The sequence below is a fragment of the Chrysochloris asiatica genome, unplaced genomic scaffold (genome assembly GCF_000296735.1).
Source record: "Chrysochloris asiatica unplaced genomic scaffold, ChrAsi1.0 scaffold00001, whole genome shotgun sequence".
Taxonomy (NCBI): Eukaryota; Metazoa; Chordata; class Mammalia; order Afrosoricida; family Chrysochloridae; genus Chrysochloris; species Chrysochloris asiatica.
In genome coordinates this window covers 4,155,657-4,176,504 of record NW_006408519.1, presented here as the reverse complement: position 1 = coordinate 4,176,504, position 20,848 = coordinate 4,155,657, and the positions used below count along the sequence as shown (strand labels likewise).

Below are 20,848 nucleotides of genomic sequence, written 5' to 3'. Positions count from 1 at the left end.
CCTCATTTCTTCCATTTGCTTTAGCATCTCTACACTGGAGAGCAAGTTTCAGAGTCACTTCTGAATCCATTATTCTTTTTTCTTTCTTTCCTGACTTTTTGATGATCTTTTGCTTTCTTTTTGTATGATGTTCTTTATGTCATCTTCTGAGCTTCGGACATTAGCATCTAATGCATCAAATCTGTCCTTGAGATGGTCTCTAAATTCAGGTGGGATATGTTCAAGATCATATTTTGGCTCTTGTGAACTTGTTTTCAATTTCTTCAGCGTCAGCCTGAATGTGCTTATGAGCAATTGATAGTCTGTTCCACAGTCTAGTTTTGTCTGATGATATGGAGTTTTTCCACTGTCTCTTTCCATAGATACAGTCAATTTGATTTCTGTGTGTTCCATATGGTTAAGGTCCATGTGTATAATCGTCTTTTATGTTGTTTTAAAAAGGTATTTGTAATGAAGACGTCACTGGTCTTGCAAAATCTAACATGTGATCTCCAGCATCATTTATCACCAAGGCCATATTTTCCAATTACTTTTTGCTTCCAAACTTTGCATTTTAATTGCCAGTAATTACCATTGTATCTTGATGGCATATTTGATCATATTTGATCAATTTCAGAGTGAAGAAGTTGGCAGAATTCTTCAATTTTATCATCACTAGTTTAGTGGTTGGTACATAAATTTGAATAATAATAATATTGTTTTTCCTATCATAGAGAGCATTGTACTTCAAGAAAGATTATGACAATGAATATACTGCCATTCCTCTTCAATTTGTCATTCTAGGTATAGTAAACTATATACTGTCAGATTCAAAATGGTCAATACAAGTCCATTTCAAGTTACTAAAGTCTAGGTTATTGGTCTTTCTGTGTTCCATTTCATTTTTGACAACTTCAAATTTTCCTACAGTCATACTTCACACATTCCATGTTTCAATTATTAATGGATGCTTGCTTGCACCTGTTTGCCCTCATTGGGTTGTGTCCCATCAGCAAATGAAGGTCCCAAAAGCTTTATTCCATTTGCATCATTATGGCCAAGTCTACTATGAAGAGGCAACTCTTCCTCAGTTGTATTTTGAGTTCCTTTCAACCTGAGGGGCTCATCTTCTGTCTCTCTATATCTGACAAGATTTTCAGTGGCTAGTCATTCTTGGTGTCGCACTGAGGGTTAATGTGCTGGACTGCAAAGTTGGTTTGAATCACAAGGTCGGTGGTTCAAGCTCATCAGCCGCTCCTCAGAAACGCTATACAGGGTCATTATGGGTCAGAAACGACTCGACAACACTTAACAACAACAACAACCATTCCGAAGTGGTCTGCCTCTACTTCTTATTCTGGAAGCTTTGATGAAATGTCTTCACCATGGGTGGCCCTGCTGGTATTTAAAATACTAGTGGCATAACTTCTAGCAACACACAAGCAACCACAGTATGACAAAATACAAGATGAGTGGCAGAACCCTAGCCACAAATGTATGAGAATCGTATTTGTACTTATATGATTTTGCTGAGATAAAATATTCTTAGGGCATATTATCAAGCTATGCCAGCATCTCTTTAAGGCCTCACATCTGTGAAGTGGCCACACCTGTTACCCAGTGGTTTCATGGTGACAGCAGGGTGAGGTGAGTAAGCTCCACTTTCCTCTATTAATGTCCTAGGAGTCATTCATTTGTGGATCACAACTGTTTACTTCTAATTTTCTGGCCACAGGGCTATATAATTTTGACAAATGCTTTAAAAAAATAACTTAGTGACAGCTGATGCAAAGGTAAATGAGTTAAAAAAAAAAAGTTCAGCAACTTTCTTTGTGCCATTTCTTGGGGGACTACTATTTATCTAAAGAGGCACTGGTGACACTGTAAGATAAGTATTGGACTGCCAAACACAAGGTCAGCAGTTCAAACCCACCAGGTGCTCTGAGGGAGAACAATGAGGCTTTCTGCTCTCATAAAGATTTACAGCCTTGGAAACCCTATACAGGGTCCCTATGAGTGGGGATCAATTTGATGGCAGTGAGTTTGGTTTAACAAGAAAAAATACTATTACTTATCTGAACTGTTTAGTATTGCATGAAAATAAGTAGTAACTCTACAAACTAAGATGAAAAATTAGCATTGTATGTTTGGGTGGTGGGGCCTGAGTACTTATTCTTTTTGTGTTTCTATAAATGATGTCAAGCAAGTTCCCACTGTGTTATCTGCAGATACTGTGAGAATCACATGTTAGCATCTTACAAACACTTTCTCCCCAAATCTATTTCCCTTGATATAAAAAGTAAGATCTGTCACATTATTCAGGGGTGAGCGAAATGCTCTTCACAGAAAAGTCAGCCTGTGACAATGAAAATGGCGCTGCCCAGCCTGGGCACCAGCTTTGGGGCACAGAAAAGTTAGTCTCCAGCCAGGCCAGGAAGAGGCATCCATTCCAGCCGGCCTGACTTACTTTCCCTCCGAGCTATAGCTGTTCATGCTGCCATCGGTGGACTCGCGGCTCGCCTGTCTAGTCATCCAGTTCCTCATCTCCACCGCCAGGCCAGTCTCCGTACTTCTCTGGACAGTACTGCGGAGCTTTTTGCCTCCTGCCTCTGCAGAGTCAGAAAACAAAAGGGGTAATAGTTTTGTCATGCAAAGTGGTTAACAAGCTCACAAAAAGTCCGCCAGTGCTTTGAGATCCTCAGATGAAAAGAGCTGCATAAATAAATACCAAGTGCTCTTATTAAGAAGACAGAGAGAGAAGATATTGAAGACAATGTCTTGTTGAGTGGGATGGCATTTTCCTAAACAATCTGTAAGAAGCACAAATCTCCATTGTTTCATTTCCACTTAAGACAAGTGTTCAAATTGGTAACCTAATGAACATAAAAGGTTCAACCTAAGTAAAGTAAAGTAAGCTTTGTTTTCATTGTAATATTTAAATGCCAGATTTCCTTACATTTATCTCTCCCCTTTTCTTTTTGTCATAGTAAAAAACTAGGCCTTCATTTACAAAGAATAGGTGGTGAGTAATTCTCAAATTCTATTTTTAACTTTCACAAGAAAATCTAGATTTTAAGGTGATAGGTATTAAAAGGCAAAGAAAGTCACACAATGAGAGAACCCTGTTTGATAACAGCTTCTTCATATCTGGGGTAACTTATAGAAAATTTTAGAAGATTCTCAAAGGGAAATGAGAAAACTCAGGAACGTTATGCGAAAAGAGTTTTGCAATTTAGGGTCATGGGTAGTCACTGTCTACAGGCATCTTCGATAGTCTGGAAACGAGGCTTATTTAGTAGACCAATGTTGCTGCTGTTGCTAGTCTCAGACAAGTCAACTTTGATTCACAGCGAGCGCATGCATGCGTGCAGAGTAGACCTGCTCCGCACGGTTTTAAAGCTGTGACCTTTCAGAAGCCGAGCCTCAGATGGGTCTCCTGAAGTGCCTCTAAGCAGGCACAAACCTCTAAACCTTTTGGTTATTAGTAAGGCTTAACTGTTAGTGTCACCCAAGGACTCTTTAGAAGAGCAAACAGGAAACTAAATCAGGTACCACAGACAGAGGTTAGAGTGTTCTCTGGAGAGGCCAGGGAGGAAAGAGCTTCATAGAGGGAGCAGGATTTAAGCTGGCCTTGAAAAATGGGTACACTGGAACTCAATGAGAAGCAAGGAGTGCACTTTTGGGTGAGGGAAACAGCACAAACAAAGGTGCAGAAGTTGGGACGACCATGTGAATATGAAGGGATGGTGCAACAGCCCAACCACATTCAGGACTCTTGGGATAAAAGGTTATATAAGAAACTGAGCTGAGATTATTAAGGGCCTCGAATGGTAGGATAGAGTTTCAGAGACAACTGGAGCAAGAGGCTAGAGTCCAAATTATTTGCATTTATTTACTTCTTGTTAGGCTGAAATACTTATCCACACTGACACTTCATATAATTACCTCTTTGGGATACATCCATATGGTAAGCTTGTTTAGTGTCTTGTCACAATGTTTTTTTAGATTAATAAAAACTTATTTATCTACATTGGTATTGCCAGTGATTTATGAAAACCCATTTTCACCAAGCCTCTTATGTTACTTGTTACCATTTTGAAGCACTGCTTTAAGTTTTATCTATTATTCACTGCAAACTTTAATGTATATATCAATATGCTTTAAAAACTATATAGGAAAAGAAATTATGACTGATCAACACCTCAGTCCCATAATGTAAGGCTAGTAGCTTAGATAATCGATAATAAACATGTTGTACTGATATGGACTTCAGGAGGTTGTAAAGGATCCCCCTTTGATGAGGAGAGCTCTTCTTTATAGAGAAACATCAGTTGAATTATGGAAAAGAAATAACAAAGTTCAAAAATTATCAATTTGTGATGTCAAATATAATAAACAGTTTCAGAAAGACTCATCAATGGATGTTAACATCATTAGATGGAAGGGTGGAAAAGGGAGACGAGCCAAATAATCATTTCACAAATTAGCTATAATCGTTTAAAAGAGGAAAACTGTACTTGAACACAGGGAAACCCAGCTACCCCCATCCTAACCAAGAGATCAAACTTTGTAGTTTTTGTAGTTAGGCTACTACATGACCCTACTAGTATAAGATACATATTATCACCTGTCAAGTTACTCCAGACAAAAATACAAAACTGAAATCCAATTGGGTCTTTGGAACCAATGGCCAGCTTAGAGGCAAGGGATAGAGTAACAAGATAAATGATACAATGAGGAAACAAATCAGATCAGCCCAGTCCATGGGACAGTGTTCAAACAACTGGCCTAGTTTCTTCAGAAAGTCAACATCATGAAAAGAAACAAGTAAACTAAACAAGGGAGATTGTTCAGGATGAAATGCAACAAAGCAAAGTGACCATCACATGCTGTGAGTGTGCACCGACTGATTTCCAGCTTGGAAAAAAAACCTAACAACAAAACACAATACAAACAATTTTAGGGCCAATGGGGAAAATCTGAATCTAGATGCGATGAGGAAATCATTGTTAATCTTCTTATGTAAATAATATTATTATTTTATATATAATATATGGAGTCCTGGTGTGGTGCTGTAGGATAAGCACTGGAGTGCTAACTACAAGGTTTGCGATTGAAACCCACCTGATACAGTGTCGCTATGACTTGGAACCAACCTGATAGCACTTAACAACAACATATAGAATAATACCTATTGTAAAGGGGAATTTTCTTATCACTAGGAGATGCAAGCATTCTGACTGAAGTGTGATACATAATGTCTACAGTTTACTTTCAAATAGTGTAGTAGAAAAAGAAAATCACTCAAACATAAAATAGGGCAAAATGGCAAAAACAACAACAAAAAAAGATGAGGAGGCAGTGTAGGCCTTGGTGATCATATATCTAATATTTATTATATGGTAATCATATATCATATATCTAATTTATCAGTGGTCCCATCAAAAAGGAATAATTTTTTTTCTGGGTATGAAATGGATTCATGGAAAATGTTAGGCTGATGTGAGGGGATGTGGCTGAATCCCAGCCTCTCCCGTATGGTTTCAATGTTCTACCTCCTATGAACATGCCCTTGAGAACAAAAAAATCACCATCAAGTGAGACATACACATTAGTGAAATTTGAAAATGTAGAAGTAAGACATGTAAAGAAAACATATATGTATGACTTGCAAAAGTAAGAAGGTTCCTGAAAGTCGCTGGCTATGGTCTTTGCAATGCCATAGTAAAATTTGGCTAATATAGAGTAATGAGAACCCACTATTTGTCAGAGTAACTATAGTCCTTTTCACATGCATCCTCTTCATAGCAACTCTAACAATTCCCATTTTAGATAAGGTATTGAAGGATGAAGTTGTCTAATCAGTGATAGAAACACAGTTTTGTATACAGTCTCCTGATTCCACATTCACTGCTATTACCTTATTGTCAGAATATAACCATGTTGGTAGCTCATTCAGCTTGGTGTTGTTGTTGTTGTTGTTGAGTGTTGGAAAGTTGATTCCAACCCATAATGATCATATGTGACTGAGTAGAACTGCCCCACAGGTTTTTTTTTGCTGTAACCATTAAGGAAATAGATTTCTCCCAAAGGGGCGGGGTGGTTTTCAACAGCCAACCTATCATGGTGCAGTGGTAATGCAGCTTAGTTCAGAATATTGTTGTTGTTAAGTACCGTTCCATCATTTTCGACTCATAGCAACCCTGTACAGGGTTTCCAAGGAGTGGCTGGTTAGTTTGAACTGCTGATCTTGTGGATCAATCTTCTCTTACAGTGCCGTTCTAACTCCATGACTACTTTATGCTCCATTGTCAGATTACCACTCTCTGGATTTCCCCTCTGTCATTTACAAACTGGGCGACCTTGATCACATAGGTTATTTATCCTGTGAGTCATTTTCTCAAACTGTGAAATAATAATGATGCCTACCTTATAGGATTTTTGTAAAGATTAGCAAAAATAATGTAATTAAAGTGTGCATGAACTAGTGCCTACTACATTAAAAAACAAACAACTTCAGTTAGTGGTACTATTATTATTACCAGATTATTGTTGTTAAGTGCCCGCCAGTCATTTCCAACTCATTGTTGTTGTTGATAAGTGCTGTCAAGTTGATTCCAACTCATAGCGGCCCTGTATAGAGTTTCCAGGGAGCAGCTGGTGAGCTTGAACTAACAACCTTGCAGTTCAAATGACTGCAGTCTGACGTATTAGCCCACAGTGCCACACCAATTCATAGTGACCTTGAATAGGGTTTCCAAGGCTAGAAATCTTTACAGGAGCAGAAAGGCTCATCTTTCTCTTGCTGAGCAGTTGGTGGGCTTGAACCGCCAACATTGTAGTTCTCAGTCCAGTGCTTATACTACAAGGCCACTGCACTATCTTATTACTAGATAGAGAATAAGAAAATGTGTGTTCTAGGCCAGCTTCTACCACCACTCAGCTTCTCTGAGTCATAGCCTGCCTCATCTGTGAAGAGGATGGCATTGGGGGAACATGATCTGATCTTTTTAACTCTAACCTCTACGAGCATGTAGCATTCATTAGTGTCTGGACAAGACCATGATACATGGAGGAGACATGCTACTTGCTGTCATCTGATGGATATGATTCTAGCTAATTTACTAAGCATTGTAAGCATTTAAGAATAATCCTTTAATAAAGCATGTCTTTCAAAATGACCTTTCCTGATTCATTTAGACTTATTTAAAAAGTAATTTTTCAGCACTACAAAACTTTGGGTCACATTCACAGTAAAAGGAATTTAGTCTGTATATATAATTTTTATAGTGATTTCACTTTTAATGTTTCAAATGCCTTCATCTATTCAGTTTCATAAATACTGAATAAATATAAGGGTGAAATGTCTTCATAAACTAAGTGTGTAGGCAGAAATCGAAGGTGCCCCCGTGACTTTGTTACTTTACACAGAAAAAGGGATTCTGAAGATGTAATTAAATTTACTCATCAGTGGATCCTTAGATAGGAAAATTAGCCCAGTGGGCCGAACATAATCACAGAAACACTTAAAAAGCGGAATGTCCCGAAAAAGAAGATGAGAGATGATTCAATGCACTCTTGCTGGCTTGACAGTGGAAGGGCAGCACGTCAAGGACCTGAGAGTGACCTCTAGTTATTGAAATCAACACTGGACCCTAAGCCTACAGCCACAACTGGATTGTGCCCACAACCTGCAGGAGCTTGGAAATGGAGTTTTCCCAGAGCCTTCTTCAGACAAGTACTCCGACCAACTGACATTGATTTTAGCCATCTGATAACCCTGAGCAGGAGTCCTGATGTGGCGCTGTAGGATAAGCACTGAACTGCTAACCTCAAGATCGGCAATTCAAAACCACCAGCCGCTCCAAGAAAACCCTATACAGGTGTCTATGAGTCAGAACCGACTTGATGGCATTTAACAACCACAACCCTGAGCAGAAACCCTAGTCATACCAGGCTGATTTACAACATACACGACCATGAATTAATAAACCGTGTTGCTTTGCAGGTGGACCAACCCAAATTTTTTAAAAAATGTAACAGCCATGATTTTTTTCCCCCATGTATATGTACCACACACAAACAAATATGCACATTCAAATGTTTGTGTGCATAATGAGATGTTTAAGAACACTCAGGTAGCAAATCTTAGCACTAAGGCCCAGATTTTGTTGTTGAACCAAGTCACTTTGGTGGTAGATATTTTAAGGCAAAGTGCCTTTGGAGAGCATTCCTGCAGGTAAGAATCAAGTTCTTGAATTGCAAAACCTCACAGGCAGAAAGCAGGGCACAGGAGGTGTCCTTGTTATTCTGTTCTACTCATTTGATGACTCATTACTTGGCACTCTCTGTATTCAAAGAAAGCTCCTTGGTTAAATAAAAGACCAAGGGGTTAATTTCCCATAACAATATCCGAAAACCAAAAACCCTGTAAAAGAACTGATAACAGTTCTCCCTGCTACTGACTTTGGAAACTCTCCAAAGCCCAAGTCCAAGTTCACTTTGAAACACTAAACTCAATGGCATGGCCTCTTTCCAAATCTTGGACCCTCAGAACTCATTCCTGTTTGCTCTCACCTGGGAGATCTCATCATCTATTACAGACAGATTTGCTTAGGATGCAGGATTCTCTTGAATATGGAAACAATACTATGGAATCAAAGATGTTGAACACTGGTTGACTGATGCAGAAAATTTGACTTAAGGTAATAAAGGAATATTTTACCATTTTAAACAAAAGAGCCACTTTCTAGAGAACCCATTTGCATTACGTTGCAATAATTTTAAGTATGCATTAAAAATTAGAATTCCTGAAATTTTCAATTCAATATTTTAGAAGCAATCTTCGGGGTCCAGTGTACCTTTGCAGATTATCCACTCACTTGTAGGAATGAGAAAGTTGAGGTCCTGTGTGGTTAGTTCATTTTCACAAAACCAAAACAATTAACAATTTCAAATTTAATTAAATTCCACTTTTTGCTCTAATAATGTCCTCCAACCTTAAGTACAGGATGTCCCCGACTTTCTAAGGTAGTTCCATTCTGAGGACTCTGGTGTACGTTGGTTCTGACTTAAGTCACATACCTCATTTTTAAAAAAACGGTTTTCTCATCATTGCCTTTTGTGATAGGTATCTCTATAAATCCAATCTTTATTTGTCTTTAGGGGTTGCAATGAGAATGATAACATCAAGTACATGTTACTAGTGATACGATATACCAAAATAAATAATTAAATAAGTGTGCTTCGTTATAACTTGAATACATTGTAAAGAATTGCCTTCAGCACAGTTCCAGCCCTTCCCTCTGACATAACTTCCCACCAGCAGATTTTTATATCAAGATGCGAAAGAGGTTGATTTGCAAGATTTCAAAGCGGGAGGTGAGGGGGTGGGGGGTAAATACTGTCATGATAGATTGCTAAGAATGTATATAGCAATTTATGCACTTGTATTTTATGCTTGTTAGGGTTGACAATAATAAAAATAATTCAACTCTCAAAAAAAAAAAAAAGAGAGGCAGAAGTTTTCGCATGTGATTTACCACGTTCCCTTTGCTCTGCGTTTGTGAGTATGGAAGCACACACGAGCAGGGTGCCTTTATCAGCTTGAGGCCCTCAATACAGCAATACTTATGACTGCTAATGGATACAAGTAGGAATGCGACATGAATTTTTTATGTTAAGTAAGCCACTGATAATTGTGAGTTGTTTGCTATTACAACATAGCTAGCCTATCCTGAAAAATATATATGTTATGGTTGTTAAGTGCTGTCGAGTCAATACCGACCCATAGCAACTCTGTATAGGGTTTCCAAGGAGAAGCTGGTGAGCTTGAATTGCCGACCTCGCAGTTCAAAGGGCTTTGCAGTATGGCACATTAACCCACAGCACCACACCAGGACTCCGACAAATACATATACTGTAGCCATAGACAAGGAGTTTGGTGGCATAATGAATTACACACTGAGCTGCTAATCGTAAGGTCAAAAGTTTGAATCCACCAGCCACTCTGCAGGAGAAATATGAAGCTTTCTGCTCCCATAAAGATTTACAGCCTCGTAGTCCTGGTGTGGTGCTGTGGGCGAATGCATCAGTCTGTGAAGTCATTTGAACTGCAAAGTCGATGGTTGAAGCTCACCAGCTGCTCCTTGGAAACCCTATACAGGGTCGCTATGGGTCGGAATCAACTTGACGGCACTTAACAACAACAACAACAAACCCTATACAAGGTCATTATGAGTCAGAACCAACTCCTGAGCATATAATCACCACCAACCAAAAGACAATATTCTATTCTCTTGTAAACAAGAGGTTTTGCATTTTTAAACATTTCTCTGTTGTTGTTTTTTTCCATCATAGTGTAAAAAATATTATTTTGAATACAGGTATAAATTAATGAAAACTCTAAATTTAAAATTGTGCTATCCTATTTTATAATTGCTTTCATGGGCTTTGTTTCATAAATAAGTAAAAAGAAAATTTAATCATTGGTGTCAAACTTTGAATGCACATTTTAAGTACATTAAAAATCATTTAAAATTAACTTTTAAGAACAGTTTTAGATTTATAGAAAAATTATGATGGTAGGACAGAGAATTCGAATATAATCAACAGGTATCTTCCCCCATTTTAACATCTTTCATGAATGTGGCACACTTGTCACAAATGGTACATGAATATTCACACATTAGGATTATCTAAAGTCCATATTTTATTCAGCTTTCCTTAGTTGTTATCTAAAGGCTTTTTTCAGCCCAATGCCACATTGTATCATTTCTCCTTAAGCTCCTCCAGAAAGTAGATTTTAATGTCTTGCATTCCTAATATCCCTTTATTTTGGGACTCCTTTTAGTCTGCCCTCTGTAGGTGAAGTTAATATGCCAAAACCAAGAAACCAAACCCATTTCCATCAAGTTGGTTCATAGCCACCCAAGGCTGTGGCTCTTTACAGAATCAGAGGCACCGTCTTCCTCTCCAGGAGCTGTTGGTGGGTTTGTAACATGGGCCTTTTGCTTAGTAGCCCAATGCACAATCCACCATGCCACCAGGGATTTTTAATGGATAAGTAGTGTAATTTCTTACAGTATTTATCTATTCACTAATATAATCATTAGAGTGCTGACACGGCACTGTAGGATAGGCACTGGACTGTAAGGTCAGTGTGAACCACAAGGTCGGCAGTTCAAACTCACCAGCCACTTCTTGAAAACCCTATACAGGGTCACTCTGAGTCAGAATCAACTTAATGGCACTTAACAACAACAATATAGTCACTGGAAATATGGTGGCTCCATACGCTAAGCACTGGACTGAGAACCACAGGGTCCACAGTTCAAGTCTGCCAGAAGCTCGGGGAGAAAAAGATGAAGTCTTCTGCTTCCACAAATATTTAAAGCCTCGGAAATCCTATACAGTGTCACTATGAGTAGGAACTTACTCAATGGCACTTAACAACAACAACAAAATATAGTCACTATGGTTTCCCCGGCTTACTATTGTAAAACAGACATTTAAGTATGATAGAAATGAATACTGGGAATTAGGATTACAGAAAGCTTGTAAGCCTGTTTTTAGCCTATAACTGATTGGATCCGCTAAAAGGATAATTAGAATTTGCCCAGGGAAATAGGCTTCTTGCTAAGCCTTTGTGGAGTATGGAATTTTAGGTGGAATCCTGAGCCCCATCCAGAACCTTCTCAAGTGGACTTTCCCACTTGAAGAGACATGTAGACAAACCCAGAATGGCTGCAAGAACAGAAAACTCTTATTGAAAGACGAGTGAAAAAAAAAGCAGATTGTTTGGCTGTTAGAATATCAAGCAAGTCGTTTGCCTTGGAGCAATCAAGGCAAGAAAAGTCCCCTTCAAAGAATGAAACTCAAAGGGAACCCTCAAGCAGACTAGCATGCTCGCTGGTGACCATCCTGGTCTACCTGTGAGTGGAAGTGGGGGAAACGCAGCAATGAAGACATGGGCTGAGTTTGGCCGTGTTCCATTGACACCTGTTGATCATGAGGTGAGAGAAAGAGGAGAAAGGGCTGGCTGGTCTAAAGTTTAGGGAGGTGTGTGAACTCCTGAGCCCATGGGCACTGACCTAGCCACTGGGGGCTAGAGCTGAGAGTGAAGTGGCCATATGGTCTGAAGTAAGGGGTGGAGTGCATGAACTCCCAAACTTGCAGCTAGTACCCATTTGACCTAGCTTGGATGGCTAGTTCAACCAGATGGAGATAAAGATGCTTGATACTGTGAGAAGTATAAATTGCTATAATTTGATGAACTAGACCTTTACTTATGGATGCAGCTGCTCAAAATTGCAACAAAATAGAAAGATTTTTCATATCAAGGATCAAGCTTGTTCCCACAGTGCACTGGGTTGACAGGGATGGGTGATTTAGACATTGGCTATCAAAAATGGGGAGCCCTCGTGTGGTGCTGTGGGAGAAAGCATTGGACCACAAAGTCAATTTGAACAACAAAGTTGGCGGTTCAAACTCACCAGCTGCTCCTCAAAAACCCTCTACAGGGTCACTATAAGTCAGAACTGACTGGATGACACTCAACAACAACTAAATGTGTGTGGGAGGGAATGAAGTGGCTGGCTGACAAGCTTTCATGCGTATCCTTAGTTTCAGAATGAGGAGAGTAAGGTAGAATGCCCACTGAACAGTTTTCATCTTTTCCAGATGGATCTGGTGAAAGCGAATGGATGAGAACTGGGACAGGAGTTTACGGTTCAACTGTAGGTAATTGTTAGCGCAGGATTAATTGCTGATTGTCACAGCTATAATTGTAGAATTAAAAGGGGGCATAGTTCATCTTTCATTTCAGGAACAGACGATCCCAGGACCATTGAGATGGAAGAGTATGGGTGGAGCATGAGATCCTACCCAGAAAAGCAGTGACTGTAGAGACAGTGGCAGAGGCAATGGCATAGAGACAGAGCAGCTGAGGACTCTAGGCCCAGGGACTGAGAAAGGCTGTGTTGTGTGCCTGTGGGAAGGAGGCCAGCTTGCAAAATGTGCCCTTTGGACATTTAAATGGATACATATTTTGTGTTTTGTATGTGTATATCAAATACTTTTGCTTTGTTTATATGTGAAATATAAGATGTAAAAAGGAAGCCACAAGGAGGAAGCAGGATAACTGTTGTTGCAGCAAGGGGAGAGTAATCTTTGATATGAAACAAAACGTATGATTGGTTGAAAGGAAAGCTGATGATCTTATTTGTTAACCTTCACTCAATTCACAATAAAAAGCAAAAAAAGAAAGAAAAAGAAAAAACATACAATCATTAACTTAAAAAAAAAAAGCAATATGTAAGTTGAAAATAATTGTCTATAGAAAAAATCAAAAGTAAAATAGTTTTTAATATATTAAAATAAGTCACTAATACTAAATGTAACTGATACTATAGGTTATAATGTAAAGCTCACAGAGTTAGCATATATTTTTAATCTATTTATTAAAATAGGTTTATGTTTGAAATAAAAATTTTAAATAAAATGGTTACTCCCAATGTAATAAATGATTCAGGCATGGATTGGCAATAGATATTAACATTGGATAAGAGGATCTTATCAGATAAGACAAGTTAGAATGTCGAAGGACAAGAAAAGTAACGTTACTTGACTACCGACTGGCAGTATCAAGTGCACAATCTCACTTAGAAGTTTCAACAACAACCCACTGCCTCAGAGTGGATTTCAACTCCTTACAGGACATAGCAGAACTTTTCCACAGAGTTTCCAAGACTGTAAAACTTTGTGGGAGCAGATAGCCTCATCTTTTCCCCTCAGTGCAGCTGGTAGCTTTGAACAGTCGGGCTTGTGGTTAGCAGACCAATGATTAACTCACTGTGTTACCAGGACTCCTTCCTAAGAGTTGAACCTGAATATAACCATGTCTCTAGACCTAACTTCTAGTTTTATAGGAAACATGAGGAACAGAATTTTGGACAAATACGGGACAAGTTGGTCTGAGGTCTTCAAAAGTCAAAGCCATGGGGGAAAAAAATAAAAAGTATAAGCACTGGATTATTAACTGCAAGGTCGGTGATTCAAACCCACCAGTCACTCCTAAGAAACCTATAGATCGCTATGAGTCAGAACTGACTAGATGGCACTAAACAACAACAACATTGTTTCAGACTTAAAAATATTACAGAGATACAACAATCAAATGTAGTAAATGAAACGTGACTAGGTCCTGGTTTGTAGAGCGCAACAAAAATAACCAAAGCTGTAAAAAAAAAAAACATTTTGGGGACAATTAAACACAAATTAGAGTAACAAAAGAATATTAGAGTATATGCTTTACTGGAACTCATTTTCTTGTTTATCTAAGGTTTTGTGTGTGTTCAGGAGTGACGTGCCATAATGTCTGCCACTTATTGTAAAATAGTTCAGCAAAACCACATTCCATGTATATGTAGAACGCCCCAGTGGCTGCTAACTGAAAGGTTAGAAGTTTGAACCCACAAGACAAAGGTGTGGCAGCCTGCTTCCATAAAGACTGTTGTTGTTAAGTGTCGTTGAGTTGGTTCTGACTCACAGTGACCCTGTATAGTGTTTCTAAGTCTGTAAATCTTTGTGGGAGCAGAATCTCCCATGGAGTGGCTGGTGGGCTCCAACTGCTAATCTTGTTCGCAGTTGAGTACTTGGTATGGGGTAGTTCTACTCGGTCCCACAGGGTCGTTGTGAGTCTGAAATGACTAAATGGCAGCAGGTAGTGTGTGTGTGTGTGTGTGTGTGTGTGTGTGTGTGTGTGTGTGTGTGTAGAGAGAGAGAGAGAGAAGTGAATTGGTCAGTCTATTTTGTAGATGTTCATTGTACTATTCTTGTTTTGTATGCTTAAAATAAGAGTTGAGGAAACTCAATGCCTAAATTGAGATCAAGGGAAGGAAGGAGATATTATTTCCTGAGTGACTACTGTGTGCAAGACAGTGTCAGTATAGAATCCATCTGTCTCTACTATGCATCATGATTATTGTTACTATTATGTAGCATAGGAGGACATTGTCCAAGTTACAATACTGACAAGTAATAGAGGTGAAGTTTTGAACCCACGTCTTGACAATCTCAAAGTCTACCCATACTTCTTCCAGCATGCTGACTCCTGTCTTCAATTAAGGTTTTTGAACACTAATTTCTAAATCCAAAGTAATCAGAGACCTCATGGCCTGCTTTTCCTATGTTTCCACATAATCTCAAAATAAACATTTTTTATGAACAGAGTGAAGATTCAAACCATTTATACTCTCATAGTCTCTTATACAAAATGAGAAACATCAGCTTTATTGCTGATTTCTAACGTTGTGAACATGATGGCAATGTGTACTTAGGAAAAAATGGACTAGAAATAGTTATTCCCTCAACACGCATATGCATTTTTATGTGAGCATGTCACTTTGAACCTACCTATGCCAAGAAGTACAGATGTCATCAAATGACACCACAGCACCCAAACAGTACTCAATACATTGTGAAAACCTGGGGATTGGTCACCATGTGTTATTACAGAGGACCTTGACCTCTTTAAGGTCATAACAAAGGGGGGTGTGCCAGAGGTCCACAACAATGAGTCCAATTTGACTTTCTGTAATTGGAATCTCTAATGTTTAATGAGAAACAAAACCAAGGTTATAACTCTTGGTAGTTAAATAATATCATTTATTTCCCCCATAAAAGTACAGCTATTACCTTGGAATTCTCCACACATTTAAATACAAGATGATACTCTCTTGTTCCGACTGTCTGGCGGGGCTGTTATGACACGGTGGTTATTGTTGTGAAGTGCCTTCTAGTCCGTTCAAACTCAGAGCGATCCTCTGAGTAGGGTTTCTGAGGAGTGGCTGGTGGGTTTGACTTGTTGACCTTGGAGTTAGCAGCCCAATCCTACAGCACCACACAAGGACACTATTATGACACTTGTTGGTATCAAGTGCCATCGAGTCAGTTCCAACTCACAGTGACCCTGTGTTGGGTTTCCAAGGAGTGGCTGGTTAGTTTGAAATGCAGAGCTTGCAGTTCAAACCAACCTTGTGGTCCAGTGCTTATCCTACAGCACCACACCACTGTGACACTAAAAGGAATTAAATCAAAGCTCGTCAGAAATTAGTCCACTCCAAACTATTTAGATCCAAACTATAACTATTCAGAAAATGGCCCCTAATTCTTAGGCTTTACTTATTTATTTTTAATGTACATATCTGCCAACAGTCTCTTCTTAGTTCTCAAAGTTTGAGGTTGTATTTTATGGTGAGAAGAGTATGCCATTTTAGAATCAGATAGGAGTTTAAGTTCTTACCTGATTTTTTTTGTAAAATAGCTATCTTTCTGAAGCTCCAACATCTTTTCTGCAAAGTTGGGATCATACCTGGCCTGTGCCATAAAGTATCTGGCATATAAACCTCAAACCAAACCCATTGCTAGTGTGAATTTCAAGTTAGAGCCACGCTACAGCATAGAACAGAACTGCTCCCTAGGGTTTTGAGACAGTGAATCTTTAATGAAGCAGAGAGCGTCATCTTTCTCGCATAGAGTGGCTGGTGAGTTTGAATCACTGACCTTGCTATTTGTAGTCCAATGCTTAGCCCATTACACAGCAGGGTTCCTTCCTTTACATAATGTTTGCTGTTGTTGTTAAGTGCCTTGGGGTCAGTTCCAACTCACAGGGACCCTGTATAGGGTTTCCAAGAAGAGGCTGGTAGGTTTGAACTTCCAGCCTTATGGTTAGCAGTTCAGTACTTATCCTGCAACAATAAACCAGGCCTCATATATGACGTATGTTACTACTAAGTGCCATCACTGAGTCCATTCCACTCATAGTGATCCTATGTAGGGTTTCCTGGGGAACGATGTGGCTCTGTATAATAAGCACTGGACTGAGAATCACAAGGTCAGTGATTAGAGCCACTCTACAGGAGAAAGATAAGGCTTTATGCTCCCACAAAGATGCACAACCTCAGAAACCCTATTTGTTGTTGTTGTTGTTGTTATATGCCGTGGAGTCAGTTCCGACTCATAACGACCCTGTACAGGGTTTCTGAGGCTGTAAATCTTTACAGGAGCAGAAAGCTTCATCTTTCTCCCACAGAATAGCTGGTAGTTTCAAACTGCTGACCTTAAGGTTTGCAGCCCAATTTGTAGCCACTATGCTACCAGAGCTTCTTCAGAAACCCTATATGGGGTCATAAATGACATAAAGAATTTAACAACATAACAACAGGGTTTCCAAGAAGTGACTGGTGAGTTTGAACCATCGACCTGTGGTTAGCAGTACGGTGCTTATCCTACAGCACCACACCGGGACTCCGGTGCCATACATGTTGTTATTAAAGTGCTATTGAGTCATGTTTGACTCATAGTGACCCTGTAATGGGTTTCTTATATAGGAGTGACTGGTGAATTTGAACTGCTGACCTTGGGTTCAAGTCGACCCTGTGTTCCAGTGTTTATCCTATGGTACCATACCAGTGCTTATCCTACGGTGCCACACATAAAGGTGTTTAAAGTCCTGGTGTGGCACCATAGGATAACCACAGGACTGGTAACTGCAAGGTCATCGGTTCAAACCCATCAGCTGACAATTAATAAATGATGAATCTGGACTGGGTACTATAATCTACTTGAAAGAGTTCTGAAAACTCTTATTTGAAAAATGACTAGAATATGTGAAATGATTCTGATCTTGTAGGAAGAACCTATGCATAAGTAACATTGGCCATACAAAGGAGGAGAACCTGCTGGCCAAACTGGATGAAGGGTTTGCTTTCCTACTCAAATCCATTTTGTTCAGATGATCTCAAGTGGGTGCCATTAAGCTGAGAACTAAGGAAGTGGGCAGCGCACAGAGGTTAGAAAGTAAAAGGCAGGAATCTTCAGGCTTCAAACCTTTGTCTAGTGAAGTGTTTGTTAGTAGTTAGTTATATTTGAAATCTACTAGAAGAAAACAGACTATAAGGCTACCAAATTCTTAAAGGACCAGAATAGCAAAAGGAGCCCTAGTGGAACAAGCAGTTAAATGCTTGCTGGCTAACTAACATCAGAAGTTTAAAACCACCAGCTACTCCAAGGGAGGAAGAAGTGGCGGTCAGCTTCAGTAAAGAGTACAGCCTTAGCATTCCTAGCGGGTAGGTCTGCTGCCGTTTAGGACTGCTAAGAGTTGGAATCGATTTGACGACAATGGCTTTGATTTGGCTTTGATATAAAAAAAATCATATCCATTCCACCTCACAAAAGTATGTTCAAGTTCTAAGTAACCACTTGGTTCCCAACCTGCACTAACAAGAAGCAGGTTATGAATGTTTTGCAGCCTCCAATAAAGGACCATTCCTTAATGTAAACCTTTGTGGCTCTGGAGGATAAAGGAAAGACACTTCTCTCTCAGAGAACAGAGCCAGGGTAGCCAGATCTTTGCCCTTTTTATCCAGTGTGATTGGATAATTTCAATAAATAAATGACTGTCTTGTGAGCGTTTCCTTTTTTTTTTTCCTTAAATGGGAATTTTCTTTGCTATCCTATTGCTACTATGGAATCCTGGTGTGGTACCACAGGATAAGGACTTGGCCTCAAGGTCAGTTTGAACTGTAAGGTCAGTGGTTCAAACTCACCAGCCATTCCTCAGAAACCCTATACAGCGTCACTATAAGTTGGAACCTACTTGATGGCACTTAATAACAATTACAACAATATTGCTACTCTACTGTTCAAATTGGATTGAAGGTTGATAACTTGTCTTTTGTCTTATGGGTAACCATAACCAGAAAAGTCATATTTGGGTATGAGAGAGGGGGCTACATACTACTCAAAGATCCTAGATTTCAATATGCATGCAATAAATTGGTGGGATCATAAGGTAGTTTTTCTGGGGGAGGGAATGGCTATATAAGGGTGCACAGTGTGCTTGAATATTTGGGTGATCAAATCTGTATAAAAATTTAAAATTGAAAAATATAGTTCCTTGCATCTGTTTTTCCTTTCCTGTCCAGTTATGGTTATTGAATAAACAGGAAAATAATCAAAGGTAAACTATCATTAAAAAAAAAAAAAAATCATTGTAGTTGTTAAGAGCTGTAGAGTCACTCTGACTCATAGATATCCTGCATAGAATTTCTGAGGAGCAGTTGGTGGGTTTGAGCCACCACCTTGAAGTTAGCAGTCCAGTGCATACCCTACAGTGCCAGAAAAACTAGAAATGACCAAATATGCCAAACCTCATAGTGTTTAATGTAAAATAATTACATAATATAAAATAACTCTGTCATGAAATGGATACTTGTTTGATTTTTGGGTTATCAGCATTCCAGCTCTCTTCCTAGGTGATGTGATATGAAATGGCAGACAGGAAATAGTTCCTCCTCCAATTGTAGACACTAAAACTGCCAGGTGTCACGTTTACAACTTGTATTAGAGCATGAACATATGGCTGAGGCTTAGCTGGTTAGGTAGCATCATGCCAAATTTTGAATCTGAAGCCTCTGAAATGAAGAAGTAGACACACCACAGGTTTCTGTTTTAGTAAGGGCTGTGGTCATGGTATGAAGTTTCCAGGAGTCATATCCATAGCCAGTGCATCAGCAGAGCAAGCTGCAAGTCTGTGCTGAGCAGCAGCGGGAATACAGCGGGATTCATTCTGGAGGGTTGTTCTGGACGCCATTCCTATCTGTTAGCTTAGGTTCTCCAGCTTCCCTAGAGATTCTTGGAGCCATCCAACATTCCTTAACAAATACCTTTTCTGCTTAAATTGCCAGGGTTGGTTTTTGTTGATTGAAACTAGGCACTCTGAATGAAACATACTTACTGCATGTGTCCTGAACGGTTTATGATAAAAAACATATTCCTAGTTTATATGGGAGGCACTCTGCTAGCGTAGTGGATTATAAGCTGGGTGGCTAACTGCCAATACTGGTAGTTTGAATCTGTTAGCTGCTCTGTGCTAGAAAGAGGAGGCTTTCTGCTGGGTCACTATGAGTCAGAACTGACTCAGGGTACACCCCCCCCCCACCAGTTTGTATGGAGGTAAGTATAAACAACTGCCGGGTTTAGCACAAAGAACACTACACTCAAGCATGCTATGCTTGCAAAGAATGAAATAGCAGTTTAATCGATATGGTCTCTTCCAGACCTAATATTCCATGACATAAACATGAAAACTGACTGTGTTGTGCTCATTTATTTATTCACTAAATGTGTTGAGTACTTATGAGGTATAAATATTGCCAATAATAACAAAGATATGTAACATATGATCATATAGTTTGATTATATGAAGGTAAGTCTAAAAGTTGCTATGAAATCCTAAAAACCTTATTAAACAAAAATAGCAAAATGTGAAACTATTGTTTCTCGGTGTAGTCTCCATCTAGGTTTATACATTTCTGAAGGCAATGCTTCCATCTTACTAACCCTTCCCTGAGGAGTCCTGGTGTGGCGTTGTAGGAGAAACACTGGACTACTAACCACAAGGTCAGAAGTTCAAACCCACCAACCACTCCTTGGAAACCCTATACAGGGTAGCTGAGTAGGAACAGACTCGACAGCACCTAACAACAACAATCGTGTCCTGAAGAAGTCTGTGCTTTTTGATCTGTATCATGTCAAAACAATTGTTTTAAACATCTTCAAGGGATTCAAATCAAATTCCTTTAAAATGCTCTTTGAGTTCAGGGAACAAAAAGAAGTTTGAATGAGCAAGATGAGGGCTGTTGGCTGGATGGGGTAAGATGTTTCCAATGAAATTCTTACAGGAAAGCTCTGACAACATTGAACAAATGAGCAGGTATATTGTCCTGATGGGAAACAATTCCTCAGTGCTACTTTCCTGACCTTGATTATATCCCACCTGGATTTAAAGATCATCTGAAGAACAGAT

The 20,848-nt window shown here is 39.2% G+C and overlaps 1 protein-coding gene across 5 annotated transcripts in view; it reads right to left on the bottom strand.

Annotated features, from left to right (window-relative positions):
* Window positions 1–20,848, bottom strand: part of RIMS2 (regulating synaptic membrane exocytosis 2) — a 738,459-nt gene that overhangs the window by 9,540 nt on the left and 708,071 nt on the right. For 4 of the 5 annotated variants that reach the window (XM_006830627.1, XM_006830628.1, XM_006830629.1 and 1 more), the window contains one exon: window positions 2,447–2,588. In XM_006830627.1, coding sequence (XP_006830690.1) covers window positions 2,447–2,588 — 142 coding nt within the window. The remainder of the gene's footprint in view (window positions 1–2,446; window positions 2,589–20,848) is intronic. The other variant, XM_006830631.1, reaches the window with a different exon arrangement.